Raw genomic sequence first — 19028 nt, forward strand, 5'->3', positions numbered from 1 at the left:
ATAATCCCAGCTTCTTGGGAGGCTGAGGTGGGAGAATCACTTGAGCCTGGGAGGTCGAGGCTGCAGTGAGCTGTGATTGCGCTGTTGCACTCCAGCCCGGGTGACAGAGCGAGACCCTGTTTGAAAAACAAATAAATAAATCTCCCTACAATGACCTCTAAGTGTTCAAGTGAAAGGAAACATCACACATTTCTCACTTTAAACCAAAAGCTAGAAATGAGTAAGCTGAGTAAGAAAGGCATGTTGAAAGCGAGACAAACCAAAAACCGGGCCTCTTGCATCAAACAGCCAAATTGTGAATGCAAAGGAAAAGCTTCTTGTAGGAAATTAAAAGTGCTGCTCCAATGATCACAGAGTGGGGGAAAATAGCACCGACAGACTTAGTTGAAGTGGGGCTGCCACAAACCTTCGATTTGTAAAGCAAGTAACGTCTGCGAAGTGCAGTAAAGCAAAACGCAATAAAATGAGGCATGCGTGGTACACGTAGAATGAAACTTCTTGTTCTCTACTGGCTCACTGCCCGCAGCTTACCAGCAGCTATATTTCTCGAAGTTCTATTGTTAACTCCAACTCACCTTTCTGATGGGAAAATTGAGTTCCTGCAGCAGGATGTGGGCCAATTGCCTAACTCTCCATCCAAAACTAGAAAGTGTGTTGTGTTTCACATGGCCCCTGTTCTTTTTCGTAGTGGTGTCTGTTCACCCACCTCTGCTTTGGCACATGTACTAGAGATTACCAAAGCAGAAGGCCACATGCCGTTGGCCTGGTCTATACATCGGGATATTAATCTTTGAGCAAGTTCTAGCCTGCTAGTGTGTCTGGTGTCTGCTAGTGAATCAACAAAATCGGAAATGTTCACCTTCACAGGCGTGTGTGTTCTGACTTTCATACACAATTTTGAAAGATGTCAGTTGTCAGAAGACATATATTTTGGTTCAAGGTTTTATTTGATTGCAAAGGGAAGTGGGACAGGAGAGTAGGAGGGAAAATGTGGGAATAACCAAATTCTACCGTGTCACTTACTGTGTGACCTTGGACAAATTACTTGGCATGTCTGAGGCTAGGCTTCCCATCATTAAACGGAAGTGGTCATGCTTACCTCCTAGGATTGTTGGGAAGAGTAAAGGAAATTAATCGATGTATGAAGCACTTAGTCCTGAGCCTACCCTGAAATAAGCTGAGATGATGATGATGATAAAGAAGAGGAGGAGGAGGACGAGGATTAAGAAATGGAATTCCAGCCAGGTGTGACGGAATCCCAGCACTTTGGGAGATTGAGGCAAGCAGATTGCTTGAACTCAGAAGTTTGATACCCACCTGGGCAACGTAGTGAGATTCCATCTCTACTAAAAATCAAAAAAAAAAAAAAAAATTGGGGCATGGTGACACACACCGGTAGTCCCAGCTACTTGGGACGCTGAGGCAGGAGGATGGATTGAGTCTGGGAGGTTAAGGCTGCGGTGAGCTATGATCACACCACTTGCACTCTAGCCTGGGCAACAGAGCAAGACCTGATCTCAAAATATAAAAAATAAAATAAATTTTTAAAAAACAGAATTCCAGGCTGGGCCCAGTGGTTCACGCCTGTAATCCTAGCACTTTGGGAGGCCAAAGCAGGCGGCTCACCTGAGGTCGAGAGTTCAAGACCAGCCTGACCAACATGAAGAAACCCTGTCTCTACTAAAAATACAAAATTAACTGGGCATGGTGGCACATGCCTGTAATCCCAGCTACTCGGGAGGCTGGGGGAGGAGAATCGCTTGAACCCGGGAGGCGGAGGTTGCGGTGAGCCAAGATGACACCATTGCACTCCAGCCTAGGCAACAAGAGTGAAACTCTGTCTTTAAAAAAAAAAAAAAAGAAAAGAAAAAAAATAGAATTCCAGAGCTTTAAAAAAAATCCCTTACAGCAAAATCTCCGGTTTCATTCCCTGCCGCTATGAAGTTAGGCCAACATTACTGCCCATGATGTTTGCAAGATAAAACCAAAGCAAAAGAGTTTGTCAATGTGCTCACAAAGATACATTTAAACATCCTGACCCTTGAGTCCCCAAATTCTTACTTGGCTGAAAATTATGTCTGCGCTGTCACTAGATACCAGCTGAAATGCGGAACAGACTGTCACTCGGTCAGCTGGCTCTTTCATCTCCATGATAGCAGACAGCAGACATTACATTTGATGTGATTTCTTTCCCTTGCATGGATTGTATCCACCAGTTGCTTTATTCTCAGACAAACCCGGCTTTAGTCCCCCTGGGGCGGGGGGAGGGGAGAAGGAGGGGAGGTCAGGCAGTGCAGATTAATTTTTAGGGTCTCCCCGCCGGGATGTTAGTAATAGCCTTATCACTTTGCATGACCAAATAAAAGAGATGGGAATCAAAGAGGAGAGATGAAGGCTTAGTTATTCCCTTAAAGAATTCATCCCAAATCCTGATATATGTCCAAACGGGCTCCTTTAAGCAATTCTTTCCAGTGTGAACCTCATTCCACTGCAGGGCTTGGGGGTACAGTCAAAGCCGCCCTTTCTCCTTTCTTGGTCCCCCCCCCCCCCGCCTTCTGTGGCCTCTCTCTATGTGTCTATCATGCGCACGTGCGTATCTTTGGAATGGATTTCATTTGTGTTAGTGCAGTTCATAGTGTTTCCTTCAAGGTCTCTTTTCTGGACCCGCAGTCGGGAGATAACTTCCTCCTTGGTTTCCTACCTTATCACTCGCTGCACACACGAACCCCCACCAGGAGGGAGAAAATCCTTCTTTTTTGCTTCTTGAACTTGTGATTCTTTGGTCTTTGCAGCCCAGAAGAATCTCATGATTGACAGCATGACAGGCATGTGGGAGTGAGCGGTGCTGCCTTCCCAGCTGTTTGATGAGATTTCTGAGTGGCAGCTAAAGGAGCCGGCCCTGGGACAGCAGAAAGCTCTGCGAGGGTTTGCCTCACTTTAAGGAAGCTCATGGTGTGGAAAGGGGGAAATGACAAAGGTGAAGCTGGGACCTTCACCTGATTCCCATTGGCAAAGGCCCTGCACTGTCTGAAAGGGTTCTCTGTGGGGCTCTTTGGAAGGGCTGGCCCCACTTGGTGCATTTTAAGAATGTTTAGTTTCACAAAAAATGTAAACACAATTTTTGAGACCAAGGCTATAGTGTGAGCTGAAGTTTGCTGCTGTGACGAAGCTGTCCATTCTCAGCTCTTGGTTTTTTTTTTTTAATTTTAATTTTAATTTTTAAAGCTAAGATAATTTCCAGACTTTTAGGGGTACCAAGTGGTAAAGCACCGACTCAGGAGTCCAGTGTGAGCTGCTGGAAACAGGACAAGAGCAATTCACAAGATAGAAACTGAATTATCTAAATTCTGGGGGTCTTTGACCTTTGAACTTTCTTTTTCCTCTACTGGGGATACTGTCTGGAAGCATTCAGAATGGTTCAGCATGTGGCAGTACCATCATAGGCTTCCCTTCAATAGCCTCCAAAAAACTAGGCTATCCCAAACCCCTAGAGTAGAATTGTTTACCCTTATACCAGTGATATGGTTTGGCTGTGGGTCCCCACCCAAATCTCACGTGGTGTTGTGATCCCCATGTGTTAATGCCAGGAGAGGCCTGGTGGGAGGTGACTGGTGACTGGATTATAGTGATAGATTTCCTCATGCTGTTCTCGTGATAGTGAGTGAGTTCTCACGAGATCTGGTTGCTTAAAGGTGTGACACACTTCCCCTTCACTCTCTCTCCTGCTTCACCATGGGAAGACAAGCTTGCTTCCCCTTCACCTTCCACCATGATTGTAAGTTTCCTGAGGCCTCTCAGTCATACTTCCTGTTATGCCTGTGGAACTTGAGTCAATTAAACCTCTTTTCTTCATAAATTACCCAATCTCAGCTAGGTCTTTCTAGCAGTGTGAAAATGGACTAATACAACCAAGAAGGCTGGGAGGGCACCTAAACCTGCATGTGGCGTGTGCCCAGGCAGACTTCTAGAGGTTATATATTTTTGAGATGGAGTCTCGCTCTTGTTGCCCAGGCTGGAGTACAGTGGTGCAATCTCGGCTCACTGCAACCTCCTTCTCCCAGGTTCAAGTGATTCTCCTGCCTCAGCCTCCCAAGAAGCTGGGATTACAGGCATGTGCCACCACCCCGGGATAATTTTTGTGTTTTTAATAGAGACTGGGTTTTGCCATGTTGGCCAGCCTGGTCTCAAACTGCTGGCCTCAAGCAATCCGCCCACCTTGGCCTCCCAAAGTGCTGGGAATACAGGTGTGAGCCACTGCACCCAGTTGCCAGACTCTGTAAATAGATCTTTTGCGAACTAATAGAGTGAGATCTCACTCATCACCAAGAGGAGGGCACCAAGCCATTTATGAAGGATCCACCCCCATGACCCAAACACCTCCCACCAGGCCCCACATCACATTTCAGCATGAAATCTGGAGGGGACAAACATCCAAAGCATTTCAAAGAGGGAACAGCAAGGCCAGTGTGGCTGGAGCAGAGAATGAAGGGAAGGTCAGGCAGGGCTTCGAGATCATTGCAATGACTTCAGCTTTGACTCCATGAGAGATGGGTCCCCTGGGAGGTTTTTAAGCACAAAGGTGACATGATCTGACTTTACTGCAGTGTAATGTATGTACCACAAGACCCACCCATTTTAAATGCACAATTTAATGACTTTTAGGAAATATACAGAGCTGTGCAATCATCACCAAACCCAATTTTAGAACATTTCCATCACCCCAAAAAGACATCTCATGCCTATGATTTACAATGTAAAGGGATCAGATGGGCTCCTGTGTTAAAAATAGCAATAAGAGGTAGAAGCAAAGAAAGTGTTGGAAAGAGACATTTTTTTCACGGCACACGTGAATGACAATAAGTTCTAAGAGCTGAGGGGTAAAGACATGACTGATGAAGCTTTTGCAACTGCTGCAGGTTTGGAACTGCCTTAATGCCAAAGTTATAATAGGATGAAAGGCCTTCAGCTCTCACAGTGAAAATAGGATATTAATAACTTAGCGAGAACTGTTTAAAAATGAGAAATGCAAGTATAAATGCTCTACATGTCTATGACTTGACTCCTGAACTTGAAGTTAATCTCTGCCCTCTTTTACATAAAAAGTCTGAATATTTCTGAAGCTATATAGGGCTCTCTTAATGCCTTGAAAATTCACAAGAAAAAAAGCTGACAGTAGCAGTAGGAATAAATCCCAAACATGTTTCAGCAAACATTCATTGTCCCTGCAGTGAGGTCTTCTCATGTCCATTATTATTGAAATGTTTAAATCCCAGTTTCTTTTGTTGGTCTTGAAGACTGGGGACATTCTACACTGAATCCACATGATGATCTGAAGGATTTTCTGTCCCTGTGGAAGGGACTTGCTTGACACTACAAGTGGTACCTGGGCCAGATGCGGTAGCTCACTCCTGTAAATCCCAGCACTTTAGGAGGCTAAGGTGGGAGGATTACCTGAGTCCAGCAGTTTGAGACCAGCCTGGGCAACATAGCAAGACCTCATCTCTACTAAAATTTTAAAAATCAGCCAGGTGTGATGACAGACACCTGTAGTCCCAGCTCCTTGGGAGGCAAAGGCAGGAGAATCACTTGAGCCTGTGAGATCGAGCCTGCAGATTGCGCCACAGCACTCCAGCCTGGGCTACAGAGGGAGACCCTGTCTCAAAAAAGAAAAATTAAAAAGTGGTACCTGAGTGAGGATTTTCCATAGTTTACCTGGAAGGCTGAATTCTTCTAGTATTATAAGGTTTTGAACCAAACAGTGGATTTTGACTTTTTTTTTTTTCCCCCTTTCCAGCAGCTATGACAGCAGCCAGTATTGTCTTTTTCCTAACCTAATAGGTTTCCCCTCCTACACCATCCCATTCTAGGAACAGTCAGGTGGTAATGGGCTCTGACTGCCTATCCACATCTACCTTGGGTGGGTCTAAGGCAAGCTTGTCCAACCAGTGGCCTGCTGGCCACATGCCACCCAGGATGGCTTTGAATGCAGCTCAACACAAATTACTAAACTTTCTTAAAACATTCTGAGTTTTTTTGCAATTCTTTTTTTTTTTTTTTTTTTTAATCTCATCGACTATTGTTAGTGTTAGTATATTTTTATTTATTCGTTTGCTTATTTATTTTTGAGATGGAGTCTGTCTCTGTCGCCCAGGTTGGAGTACAGTAGCGCCATCTTGGCTCACTGCAATCTCCGCCTCCTGGGTTCAAGCGATTCCCCTGCCTTAGCCTCCTGAGTAGCTGGGATTACAGGCATCCACCACCACACCTGGCTAATTTTTGTGTTTTTCGTAGAGACAGGGTTTCAAACTCCTGACCTCAGGTGATCCACCCACCTTGGCCTCCCAAAGTGCTGGGATTACAGGCATGAGCCACGGTGCCTCCTAGTGTTAGTGTATTTTATGTGTGACTCAAGACAATTCTTCCAGTGTGGCCCACGGAAGCCAAAAGATTGGACACCCCTGGTCTAAGGTGGTTCTTGCCAACCGCCCTTAGCTAACACCATGCATTGCTGAGAGCCTGCCACATAGCTTATCTCCAGGTCAGCGGCCACGCAGAGAGCAAATCTTTAAAATCTAAGGGTACATCTGGGCGTGGCAGTGGTCTAAGGAGGAAAGGGGGAGAGGCCCAGCTAGGCAGCTGCCAGCCCAGCTTCAGAGATGGGTAAATGTGTTGCCAGCTTGGTTTGTCTGTGCTCAGGACTATTTTCTGGGGTTCAAACTACGAGTCTCAGTTCAAGGTCACAGGCAGCTCCCTTTTTAGGTTTTCTGACAGCTGTCCGTGGATCCTGACTGTGGCTCAGGAATGCTGCTATTACCACCGCTGGCCACAAGGGGTCCAGCCCTACAGGCAGCCGCACCAAGGCTCGAAAAGCAGCCCCAGACTCTGCCCGGCAGAGAAGGCGCCCTGAATGGCCGGCCCCCAGAGAAAGCTGTTGAGCTCATGGTTATCCCTGGGTCCACAACCATTTGGCACTGTGGGAGCAATGATAACCCGCATGTGATCACTGTGCACGTTGTTATCGCAGACAGCAGAGAGAAAGACCCCAGGGACCAGCAGCTCTGCGTTCTGGTCCCAGGCTTATTCTGATTGGCTGTGTGACCTTGGGCAAGCCCCATCCCGTCTCTGACCCTGTTTCCTCGTTTTCCAAGGGAAATTGTGTTGATCTCTAAGGGTCTTTTCAGCAACAGCCTTGCCAACAATAAAAGCACCTGAAATATCCCTAATATTGGAGGGGTATCTGAGCCATCCTTGCTATTCACCACAAACTGTCAGCTTACTGAAGTTTTAAATTCTTCTGCCAGATTATCATTGTCCTGGAAACAAAAGGAGCAAAGTCGGAATTCTGTGCTATGGAGTCTTTTAACCTCAGAGCCAGAGGGGAACTCAGAGAGCTTGGTACTACAAGGGTTTTCAAACTCTTATCAGCCTGGAACCCTGAATTCAGACAAACTCTGACATGGAAGCCCAAATGGAACTTCGTAGGTGGTGGAGAGAGACCTGGGTTCCAACTCAGGCTGTGTTGGAACTTATTAGCCATGTGATCTTGCGGATACTTTTGGTTTTCCTTAACTCTAAAATGGGGATAATGAGACTGGGCACGGTGGCTCTCGCCTGTAATCCCAGTACTTTGGGAGGCCAAGGCAGGTGGATCACCTGAGGTGAGGAGTTTGAGACCAGCCTAGCCAACATGGTGAAACCCCATCTCTACTAAAAATACAAAAAAGTAGCTGGGCGTGGTGGCAGGTGCCTGTAGTCCCAGCTACTCGGGAGGCTGAGGCAGGAGAATCGCTTGAACCCGGGAGGCGGAGGTTGCAGTGAGCTGAGATCGTGCCACTGCACTCCAGCCTAGGCAACAAAGTGAGACTCCATCTCAAAATATATAAATATAAATAAATAAATAAATAAAATGGGGTATTGATCCTTTGAAGGAATAGATTAAGCATATAAGAGGCTTGGCTCAGGTTCTGGACCTTGGTAGAAGCCTCCATGCCTATCCATGCATGTGTTTGCATTTGCATGTGTGTACATGCACATATGCACATGATTCACGTGTGTGCATGTGTATGTGTGTGACATTCATCTCCTCCACTGCTGTTGGAGAGTCCCTCCCAGCACCCACTGTGACCAGGGACACTGACAGCCTTTTCTGGGGTCTTCTGCCAGATTGCCAAGGGATCATTGAGGATGTCGTCCTGCTGGGTGCACCTGTGGAGGGAGAAGCGAAGCACTGGGAGCCTTTCCGGAAGGTGGTGTCCGGGAGGATCATCAACGGCTACTGCAGGTCTGTCCAGACCTCGTGCCAGCGGGGAAGTGGCAATGCTTACTGAGCACTTAGCATGCACACACTCTTTGTTGGGGACACATATTCGAGACCTAATCCCTGTCCTGGAAGATCCCAAGAACTGGCCAGGCACCGGCCCTGTTAGGAGCAGGCCCTGGTCTGTTGATCTGATCTGGGAAGCATCCCCCCAGTAGGATGATGGACAGCAGGGGGCATTCTGAGAAGATGTTTGTGTATCAGGCCTGAGAGCAGCAGGATGACAGTAGAGGCTGGGGCAGCTGGGCTGGTTGGAGCTGGGGGAAGGGACATGGGCGAGTGGGCCACAGGGAGGTCTTTGAACGAGGTCTAAGAGGCGTCTATGTTAGTCTTTGGCGGTGGAAGGAGGGACTGGAGGGGCCTAGGCTGAGCTTTCTGAGCGCTGCCTTGGAGGAAGGGCAGGGTGCTAGAACAGGAGGCTGACGGCATGCAGGAACCTGTACCCAAACAGGGTGACAGACCCTCCAGCCAGAGGAGGGGCCCCCTGAAGGCTGGCGGCCACAGGGCTAGAAAGGAAGCAACTCTTGTTTGGGGTTTGAGAAGGAGGAGCTGCGGGGTTTCAGCCAAAGCTGTGACTCAGACTTTGGGGCAGGGGGAGGATGAAACCCAAAACTGAGCCCTCTAAGATTGGCCTGAGAAGAAGCCCTGTCCATCCAGCCTCTGGATGAAGCAAAGGTGTTTTCAGAGCAGCAATGTTTAAGGCTCATGATTCGGAAGCACACAGGCCTGGCTTCTAACGCCCACCTTCATTTCTTCCTCAGTAAAAGAGGGATACTGGTAGCAACTGCCCTCAGAGTTGTGAGGATGCTTGAAGGATTTACAGAGCTGTACCTGTGTGTGTGTTTACATGTGTGTATCTACACATGTGCACGATTGTCCATGTTCACATGTGTGTATGTGTGTGCATGGTACATACATGCTTTGTGAATGACAGGTAATGTCACCATTTTTTTCATTCATCATCGTCAATCACTTGGGATATTCATTCAGTAAATTCAGTGAGCACCAACCTTGGGCCAGGCTGCATGGTGGGAGGCTGAGGCAGGACAATCGCTTGAACCAGGAGGTGGAGGTTGCAGTGAGCCGAGATCACACCACTGTACTCCAGCGTGGGCCACAAGAGCGAGACTCCATCTCAAAAAATATATATATAAAAAATAAGAAAAAGATAAAGAATGGACAAAGACTTTGATGTGAGATAGTCCTAGGTTAAAATCTTGCCTCTGCTGTTTGAGTGGGTTTAGACAAACAACTTCCCTGAATTCAGCGTCCCCACCTATAAAATAGGAATAATAGTCCCTCCCGTGTAGAGGTTCTGGGAAGATTAAATGATGTTATAAAGCAGAACTGGCACTTAGTAGGTGCCCAATAAATGATAACAGTTACAATGTTTATTACTTGGCATACTCACATAGCACATGATTTTTTAGTACTTTTTATAAACAGCAAAGGGAAAGAATTAAAATTGCATGTGTGCAGGGGGAACGCAGCAAAATCTTATTAAACCCATCTGTTCTGTTGAGAACCTGAGGCGCATACACTTGGTTTTCAATTATTTTGTGAGACCCTGGGCCATCTCTTTATGGAGAGAAAGGAGGAGGAGGAGGAGAAGGAAGAAGAAAGGGAAGGAGGGAAAGAGAGAGAGAGTGTAGATCAAAACAACTGTAGTTCCTTGGTTAAATTAAGCATCAGCCAGGAGTTCAGATTCTTGGTCTCCAAAGGCCTTTTAGTTGCTGTGAACTTAAACATGGAGGATGAGAGGGAAGGGGATTCAGGCCAACACTACCCAACTACACAAGTTTACTCATGTGTAATTTACATTAATAAAGCTCTTTGTAGGCCGGGCGCGGTGGCTCAAGCCTGTAATCCCAGCACTTTGGGAGGCCAAGACGGGCGGATCACGAGTTCAGGAGATCGAGACCATCCTGGCTAACACGGTGAAACCCCGTCTCTACTAAAATACAAAAAAAATTAGCCGGGCGAGGTGGCGGGCGCCTGTACTCCCAGCTACTTGGGAGGCTGAGGCAGGAGAATGGCGTGAACCCGGGAGGCGGGGCTTGCAGTGAGCTGAGATCCGGCCACTGCACTCCAGCCTGGGCAACAGAGCTAGACTCCGTCTCAAAAAAAATAAATAAATAAAAAAATAAAGCTCTTTGTAAATCCACTCCCTTACCTGGGCTATTCATGAACCTTCTGGAAGCTAGCTGGGGTGATAGCACGGCCACCTGTCACATCCCTGAGGAAGTGAAGCTCTAAGAGGGGCAACTGACTTGCCCAGGGTCTCACAGGCAGACCCAGGATATGAGCTCAGGCCTGTCTCATCCCCCCATGAGATGGCTGCATTCTGAGTCCTCAGGAGGGCTCCTTGTAGCCCAGGGACAAGAGGCCACTCCTTCTGAGGAGGGGATGACAGAAGAAGGAGCAGGGAGGACCCCTGCCCACAGATGGCTGGAGGCCTGGTGAGTGAGCCATGTCTGCCTTCAGCAGGTGGCGGTTGTTCAGCCTGGGGTTTGCATATCAGCATTGCCCTGAGGACCTGGGAGAGAGTGGCAGTGAGTTCCCGGTTCAGCTCAGGATACAGGGATGACTAAGGCACATGCCTGCCCTCAGGGAGCTCTCTGCTTTTCTAGAAAAGGGGAAACACAGGAGGATGTGTGGCAAACATCATAAAAGGAACAAGTACCAGGCACACAAGGGGTGAATGATTAATCGTTTCGGATGGAGGATGGGCGCAGTGGCTCGCACCTATAATTCCCGCACCTTGGGAGGCCAAGGCAGAAGGATCGCTTGAGCCCAGGAAGGAGTTCAAGACCAGCCTGAAAACATGGCAAAACCTGTCTCTACAAGAAAATACAAAAATTAGCCAGGCATGGTGGCGCACACCTGTAGTCCCAGCTACTTGGGAAGCTGAGGTAGGAGGATGGCTTGACCCTGGAGGCAGAGGTTGCAGTGAGCCAAGATCGTGCGACTGCACTCCAGCCTGGGCAACAGATCAAGACTATGTCTCAAAAAAAAAAAAAAAATACAAAAGTTAACCATGCATGGTGGCTCCTGTAGTCCCAGCTACTTGGGAGGCTGAGGTGGGAGGATGGCTTGACCCTAGGAGGCAGAGGCTGCAGTGAGCCAAGATCATGCCACTGCACTCCAGCCTGGGCAACAGAGCGATACTATGTCTCAAAAACAAAAACAAACAAACAAAAAATACAAAAATTAGCCAGGCATGGTGGTGCACACCTGTAGCCCCAGCCACTTGGTAGCCTGAAGTGGGAGGATGGCTTGAGCCCAGGAGGCAGAGGCTGTAATGAACCAAGATCGTGCCACTGCACTCCAGCCTGAGAAACAGAGTTAAGACCCTGTCTCAAACCATACATATATATAGTAGTGGGTGGAGAGGCCCAGGGACACTCCCTAGAGGAGGGGATGTCCAACGTGAATCTTGAAAGAATGGATATAGGAACCCATCAGAGACTGGAAGCACAGACTGAGCTGGAGAGAGGCGGCACAGCACACACAGGTCCAGCGCAGGCACTAATAGTCATGACTGAGGCTCCCTGAGCACCTGTGTGTACATGTCCCGCCTCAGTTAATGCTCCCACCAATGCTGTGAGCTAAGATACCCTGAGGAGGCTGAGGCTCGGAAAGGTCAAGCAACCTGTCCAAGGTCACACAGCTCATAATTGACAAGGCAGGAATTGAACCTGGCTCTGTGTGGTCCAGAGCTGGGTGGAGAAGGTCTTGAATGCCAGTGAAGGCCCGTGGTTTGCTCAGCGCAGCAAGAGGGTACAGAACCTTCTAATCTGTGTTCCTGCTCTGCCCCTACGTGTGTGTAAATACATGTAATTCACATTTTAACTACAATGTTGTCGTAATTACAACAGAAATAATTTTGGAGGAATGATGTTGTCTTTGCTCATTTACACCCAGCGGTATTGGAAACATTTCCCGACCATCCTCATATCCAGTATTTGATGCACTGGATTCTTACGAATAGTTCGATAAAACAGCTTGAATGGATCTCCCTTTTCTCCCTCTAGCCATCCTTTTTTGTTTGTTTGTTTGTTTGTTTTTCGGGACAAGGTCTCACTCTGTTGCCCAGGCTGAAGTGCAGTGGCACAACCAGGGCTTACTGCAGCCTCAACTGCCTTAGGCTTAGATGATCCTCCTGCCTCAGCCTCCCAAGTAGCTGGGACCGTAGGCACACACCACCACACCTAGCTAATTTTTGTGTGTTTTGTAGAGATGGGGTCTCCCTATGTTGCCGAGGCTGGTCTCAAATGCCTGGGCCCAAGCAATCCTCCCACCTCAACCTCCCAAAGTGCTGGGATTACAGGCGTGAGCCACTGCCCCCTGCAACCATCCATTCTTAGACAGTGCTTCTTGGGCCCTCAATATTAAGATAATCATCAGGACCTGAAAGCATTGGTCTCTGGGAGAGACTGAAGGAATTTTCTAGATGAGAAAGCCCAGAGGCAATGGAGAGCCATGGTCTGCTTCTGAGGGAGCACAGTGGTCAGATGGGTGTTTTAGGAAGACTCCAGTGGCTCAAGGTAGGTGAGGCCAGGAGCAGGGAGTGGGGTGAGGAGGCTGTTGCATTCATCCGTGGGGCGGGGAGGGAGGATTGCCTACTCTCAGGGCTGGACCACAAGGGACAGGTATTGGAGGGGAGAGGAGAGGAAGAATTGGGAGGACTGATACGTTGGCCATAGGGAAGAGGCACCCAAGACATTGGTTTCTACTTGAAGGACTGGGCAGATGACAGTGGGGAAGGAGTTAGGGATGGATGAGCTCCCTTCAGGACACAGCAGGAGAGTCTGTAGAGGACTCCTCAACTCAGGGACTCAGTCCTCCTGGGGGTCTTCAGAGTGGTACCCACTCACAAACCCACGTGCTCAGAGACCACAGAGGGTCAGAACTTTGAGGAACCCAGAGAGCACCACCACACCCTGTGTCCCAGACAGGTGGGGGACTTGCCTATGGTCACACAGCAGGGCACATAGACAGGGCCGCCAGGACTCCAGCCCCGGCCTCCTATCTCTCAGCCGTTCTTACCCCCCTGCAGTGAGGGGGGGCCTTCTTTAAGATGAACAAGTGTGCAAAAATAACGCCATGCAAACCAGAGTCAGAATTAGCCCACATAGAAGACAGCAGGATGGGCTGAGTTGGATCCGAGTCTGGGGTGCAGAGGGGAGAACAGCAGCTTGCCTGTGCACAGACTTGCTGGGTGGCAAGGCCCAAGGGCATGGCTCTGGGATGGCCCAGCTGCATCCCAAGACAGTTCAGGGGTTTGCAAGGGAAGGCTGCCTCAGGGGTCCCTGAGACCGTGTCCTCTGTAGACAGTACTCATTGTACCTGAAGCAACGGGCAGCAGAGGGTCCAAGGTCATTTCTTCTGGATAGTGTAGGGGCAGTGTTTGGCTGGGGCCAGGTTCACAGAGTGGGGTCACAGCACCCCTGAAAATAAAGGAATGTTCCCGGCGCTGTGACTGCCTGGACAACCACCCTCGCCTCCTCTGCTGCCTGAGGGCAGGGAGAAGCTGCAGCCTGGGCTGAGCCTGTCCTGGGAAGGCCAACCTGGTCCCTCCAGCTCACCTAGACCCCAGAGCTCCTCCCCTCCTCACAGGCAGACCTTCTCTGCCTTTCTTTTTCCAGGGAGCCCTGACAAGCCACCTTTCCCGAGCTGGGAATAGCTCTCCTGAGCCACATGCTGACTTTTTGAGAACTTTATCCAGATTCCTCATTCATTCAGCAGATATTCCTCTATTGCATGCCAGACACTGTTCTTAGCTCTGGAGACCCAGCTGTAAACAAAGCAGACAGCCTTCAAAGAGCTACCTGGTGCTTGTGCATAGCCCTGCGCACCATGCCTGGCACCCAGGCCAGGCTCCAGAAGCATCAGCTGTGGCTGCTTCCTCTTCCATCTCCACCGTGCCATCAGGGACCCTGTTTTCCCGCAGAAGCTCCAGTCCCACTCTGCTTCCCAGGAGGCAGCCTGGCCCGTCCTGTCCTCGGGCTGTCCAAGGCTGGTGCTAACGTTCACATGCTTCTCTGCCCTCCCGCAGAGGAGACTGGCTGCTGAGTTTCGTGTACCGCACGTCGTCGGTGCAGCTCCGTGTCGCCGGCCTACAGCCCGTGCTGCTGCAGGACAGGAGGGTGGAGAATGTGGACTTGACCTCTGTGGTGAGTGTTGGCCTGTCCCTCCTGGGGCTTTGCATTTGCTTAGGTGCTCCAGCCCAGCCACCCCTGTCCCCTGAAGACAGTGGCCCCAACCTGTTCCATGCCACAGGAGATAGAGCATAAGAATTTATTTGGAGCCAGGTGCAGTGGCTCATGCCTGTAATCCCGGCACTTTGGGAAGCCCAGGAGGGCAGATCCCTTGAGCCCAGGAATTCGAGACCAGCCTGGGCAACATATCAAAACCCCATTTCTATAAAAAATTTTAAAATTAGCTGGGCATGGTGGTGTGTGCCTGTAGTCCCAGCTTCTCGGGAGGCTGAGGTGGGAGGATCACTTGAGCCTAGGAGATCGAGGCTGCAGGGAGCCGTGATCGTGCCATTGTATTGCAACCTTTAGAGACAGCCCTGTCTCTAAAAAGCAAAAACACACACAGATATACAACTAGCAATGAACAGGACCAGGATTGGATTTGAACCTCCAGAACCCTCCCTCTTGCTCCTGTATTACTGCTGTTTCCTACTCCTGAGTACCCCCCTCCATCCAGGGCTCCCCAACAACCCCATCTCAGCTCACTAGTCAGGACTGTATGTTTCTGCGAGAAGCAGCTGGAGCAAGCAGAGGACACAGGTAGAGGGCTTCAGGCTAGACCAAAAGCAGAAGCAGCTGCCTACCAGGCTGTGGAAGGATGGGATGCAGAGCAGGACATCTGGGGAATGTCTTTAAAATGCAGAGCCCAGGGCCCCACTGCCCAAAACTTCTACATCACCTCTAGGGGCAGAGCCATGAGTTCACATTTTAAACCTACTCCCTGAGGGTTCCCATGCAGCTAAAACTAGGCTGGGGTGCAGGGGCAGATCGTCAGAAAGAATTCTTACAGGGAATGGGGTGAGAGGGCACCTGCTGGGCAGCCACGCAAGCCCAACTTGAATTTCTTTTCTTTTTTTTATCTTTCTTTCTTTTTTTTTTTTTTTTTTTTTAGCTGAGGTCTCACTCTGTTGCCCAGGCAGGAGTGCAGTGGCTTGATCTCGGCTCACTGCAACCTCCACCTTCTGGGCTCAAGCAATCCTCCCACCTGAACCTCTCTAGTAGCTGGGAATACAGGCACGCATCACCACACTTGGCTAATTTTTGTATTGTCAGTAGAGACAGGGTTTCACCATGTTGGCCAGGCTGGTCTTGAACTCCTGACCACAGATGATCCATCCGCCTCAGCCTCTCAAAGTACTGGGATTACAAGTGTGAATCACTGTACCTGGCCTCTTTTCTTTTCCTTTTTTTTTTTTTTTTTCTTTTGGGACGGAGCCTCACCCTGTCACCGAGGCTGGAGTGCAATGGCACGATTTTGGCTCACTGCAACCTCTGCCTTCTGGGTTCAAGTGATTCTCCTGCCTCAGCCTCCCTAGTAGCTTGGATTACAGGTGCCCACCAGTACACCTGGCTAAGTTTTGTATTTTTAGTAGAAATGGGGTTTCACCATGTTAGTCAGGCTGATCTTGAACTCCTGACCTCAGGTGATCTGCCTGCATCAACTTCCCAAAGTGCTGAGATGACAGGCGTGAGTCACCGCATCCAGCCGTTTTTTTTTGTTTGTTTGTTTGTTTATTGAGATGGGGTCTTGCTCTGTTGCCCAGGCTGGAGTGCAGTGTTGCAATCACAGCTCACTGCAACCTCTGCCTCCCAGGCTCAGGTGATCCTCCTGCCCCAGCCTCCTGAATAGCTGGGACCACAGGTGTACACCACCACATCTAGCTAATTTTTTGTATCTTTGGTAGAAACGAGATCTCACCATGTTGTCCAGGCTGGTTTTGAACTCCTGAGCTCAAGCAATCGACCTACCTTGGCCTCCCAGAGTGCTGGGATTACAGGTGTGAGCCACTGCGCCCAAATAGCTTGAGTTTTTTAAGACTTGAAAGAACCTCGTTCACCTGCCACATGCTATCCTAGGGAGTTAATAGCTTCCTGTGTGGACACTCACTCTATGCCCAGCTCTGCCCTAAGCCTTTTATTTATTTATTTATATTTTTGAGATGGAGTTTCACTCTTGTCTCCCAGGCTGGAGTGCAATGGCGTGATCTTGGCTCACTGCAGCCTCTGCCTCTCAGGTTTAAGCGATTCTCCTGCCTCAGCCTCTCTAATAGCTGGGATTACAGGTGCCCCCCCCACCACCACGCCCAGCTAATTTTTTTTTTTTTTATGTATTTTTAATAGAGATGAGGTTTCGTCATGTTGGTCAGGCTGTTCTCGAACTCCTGACCTCAGGTGATCTGCCCACCTTGGCCTCCCAAAGTGCTGGAATTACAGGCATGAGCCACTACACCCAGCCTGCCCTAAGCCTTTTACAGACATTACTGTTCCCATTGTGCAGACAAGGTCACTGAGGCTTACAGACATTCCAACGTCACACCACTGAAACATGGCAAAGCAGGACTCAAACCCAGGTCTGAAGCCAGTAGTTGTAGCCCTAGCCCAGGTAGGTATGAGAAATAGTGGGAGACGTGCCCCACAGGGGGAAGGGCAAAGAGGGGTTGGCAGTGGGCAGGAATAAGCTGTAACTACAAGCACAAGCCGACTTCAGCCAGTAAAAACCTTTGCAATGTCAGGGGACCCTGAGAACAAAATCTCTGGTTTCTAGTTATTATGTTGTTGGCTGCCATTTATCAAGTGCCAAGTGCTTCCCAAGTGTAACCCAGTGTATTAGTCTGTTTTCACACTGCTGATAAAGACATACCCAAGATTGGGTAATTTATAAAGAAAAAGAGGTTTAATGGACTCAATTTCACATGGCTGGGGAGGCTTCACAATCATGGCAGAAGGCAAAAGGCACGTCTTCCATGGTGGCAGGCAAGAGAGAATGAGAACCAAGTGAAAAGGGTTTCCCCTTATAAAACCGTCAGCTCTCAGGAGACGTATTCACTACCCCGAAAACAGTATGGGGGAAACCACCCCCAAGATTCAGTTATCTCCCACTGGGTCCCTCCCACAACACATGGGATTTATGGGAGTACAATTCAAGATGAGATTGGGGTGGGGACACAGCTAAACCATATCACCCAGTTTCCACTAATGGTCGTTTGAGCAGCTCCTTCCTGCAGACAGACTAGACTTCTTTCTGGGCATCTAAAAATTCCCTGGCTTGAGGGGCACTCTGGCTTCCCCATTCAGCATCAGCAGCTGCCTGTTCTGACCACTCTACCACTGTGTCTCAATGGCCGATGAAGCTAGGCCCCAGACCCATCCCTGCCACCACAGTGTGGCTCACACTGGGCTGCATGTATTTTGAGACTTGACTGAGCCTTTGATAACATGGGGGAATTCTTGCACAAAAAAACAAAATCCGAGCTTCACCAGGTGCTGCTGTCCATGAAGTCTGTCGGCCGTGTCCCTGCCCAGAGGTCACCCGGGCCTCTCACCTGGCCTGACACCAGGTCACTGGGGCCAATTCATTCTCACTTGTGTCTTCACCCCTAAACTCCCAGGGCCCTGAGACACAATTCCTAACCCACCAGAGGATCACAAATGAAGCCACCCTGTGCCTTCCTAACTGGGAGCTTTAGGGGCTGGGGTAGAATAAGAGGCATTTCTAGACTCATCCATTTATGAAACTGGTTGCTCCTGGTTAAAGAGTCTTCACAGGGGCCAGGCGCGGTGGCTCACGCTTGTAATCCCAGCACTTTGGGAGGCCGAGGCGGACAGATCACCAGGTCAGGAGATCAAGACCATCCTGGCTAACATGGTAAAACCCCATCTCTACTAAAAATACAAAAAATTAGCCAGGCATGGTGGCGGGCACCTGTAGTCCCAGCTACTTGGGAGGCTGAGGCAGGAGAATGGCATGAACCCGGGAGGCAGAGCTTGCAGTGAGCCGAGATGACACCGCTGCACTCCAGCCTGGATGACAGAGTGAGACTCTGTTTCAAAAAAAAAAAAAAAAAGAGTCTTCACAGATAGACTTGGCTCACATTCTGTAAACCTCACAACTCCCTAGAGGAGGTATTAAGCATCCCCAGATCACAGATTGGGAAACTGAGACCTGGGAGCATGGAGTCATAGCCAGAGTTGTAGGTCTAGGTTCTGAATCCAGGTTGGAAGCTGTGCTGCCCACTTCCCTGTGGGAATGAGGTAAGCTGAGTCACAAGGCCAGCAAACCACAGTGACAAGAATTTTCTCTCGGCCCCTTTGCCACACTTGTAGCAGGAGCACCCCGTATACTCAGTCTGCCACACTCAGCCCCTTGCAGGAGGAAGCACATGAACGAGCAAGTATAGGGTCTGGCTGACCACTCCAAACGCGACACAGGAGCAAGCTCCATGCAGGGCCTGTGGCCAGACCAGGCGTGTTGCCTCGAGTGGAACATGGCAGCACCCAGGCAGGGGTACCCGTGACCCCGAAGCCCTAGAGGGGGCGTTAGTGTGCTAATTAGCTGTTTTAGTTCCGCCATCGACAGCCCAATGGACGGTGGCATGTTCACAGCTCAGCTGGCCCCTGGCCGCATTGCGTGGGGCAGCTGCCCTCCACTGGTGAGGGCAAAAGGCCAGTGT

The 19028-nt window shown here is 49.4% G+C and overlaps 1 protein-coding gene across 8 annotated transcripts in view; it reads left to right on the forward strand.

The window, feature by feature from the left end:
* TMCO4 (transmembrane and coiled-coil domains 4) overlaps positions 1-19028 on the forward strand; it is a 123059-nt gene that overhangs the window by 96012 nt on the left and 8019 nt on the right. For 6 of the 8 annotated variants that reach the window (XR_013406891.1, XM_015129779.3, XM_015129778.3 and 3 more), the window contains 2 exons: positions 8164-8281; positions 14376-14493. Coding sequence is in view for 7 of the 8 variants with exons in the window: in XM_015129779.3 (XP_014985265.2) it covers positions 8164-8281; positions 14376-14493 (236 nt within the window). In the remaining variant the exon portion in view is untranslated. Of the gene's footprint in view, positions 1-1106; positions 1373-2792; positions 2978-8163; positions 8282-14375; positions 14494-19028 lie in introns of those variants that run through there. The other 2 variants (XM_028838629.2, XM_077971910.1) reach the window with 2 other exon arrangements.

This window comes from Macaca mulatta, chromosome 1 (genome assembly GCF_049350105.2).
Source record: "Macaca mulatta isolate MMU2019108-1 chromosome 1, T2T-MMU8v2.0, whole genome shotgun sequence".
Lineage (NCBI taxonomy): Eukaryota > Metazoa > Chordata > Mammalia > Primates > Cercopithecidae > Macaca > Macaca mulatta.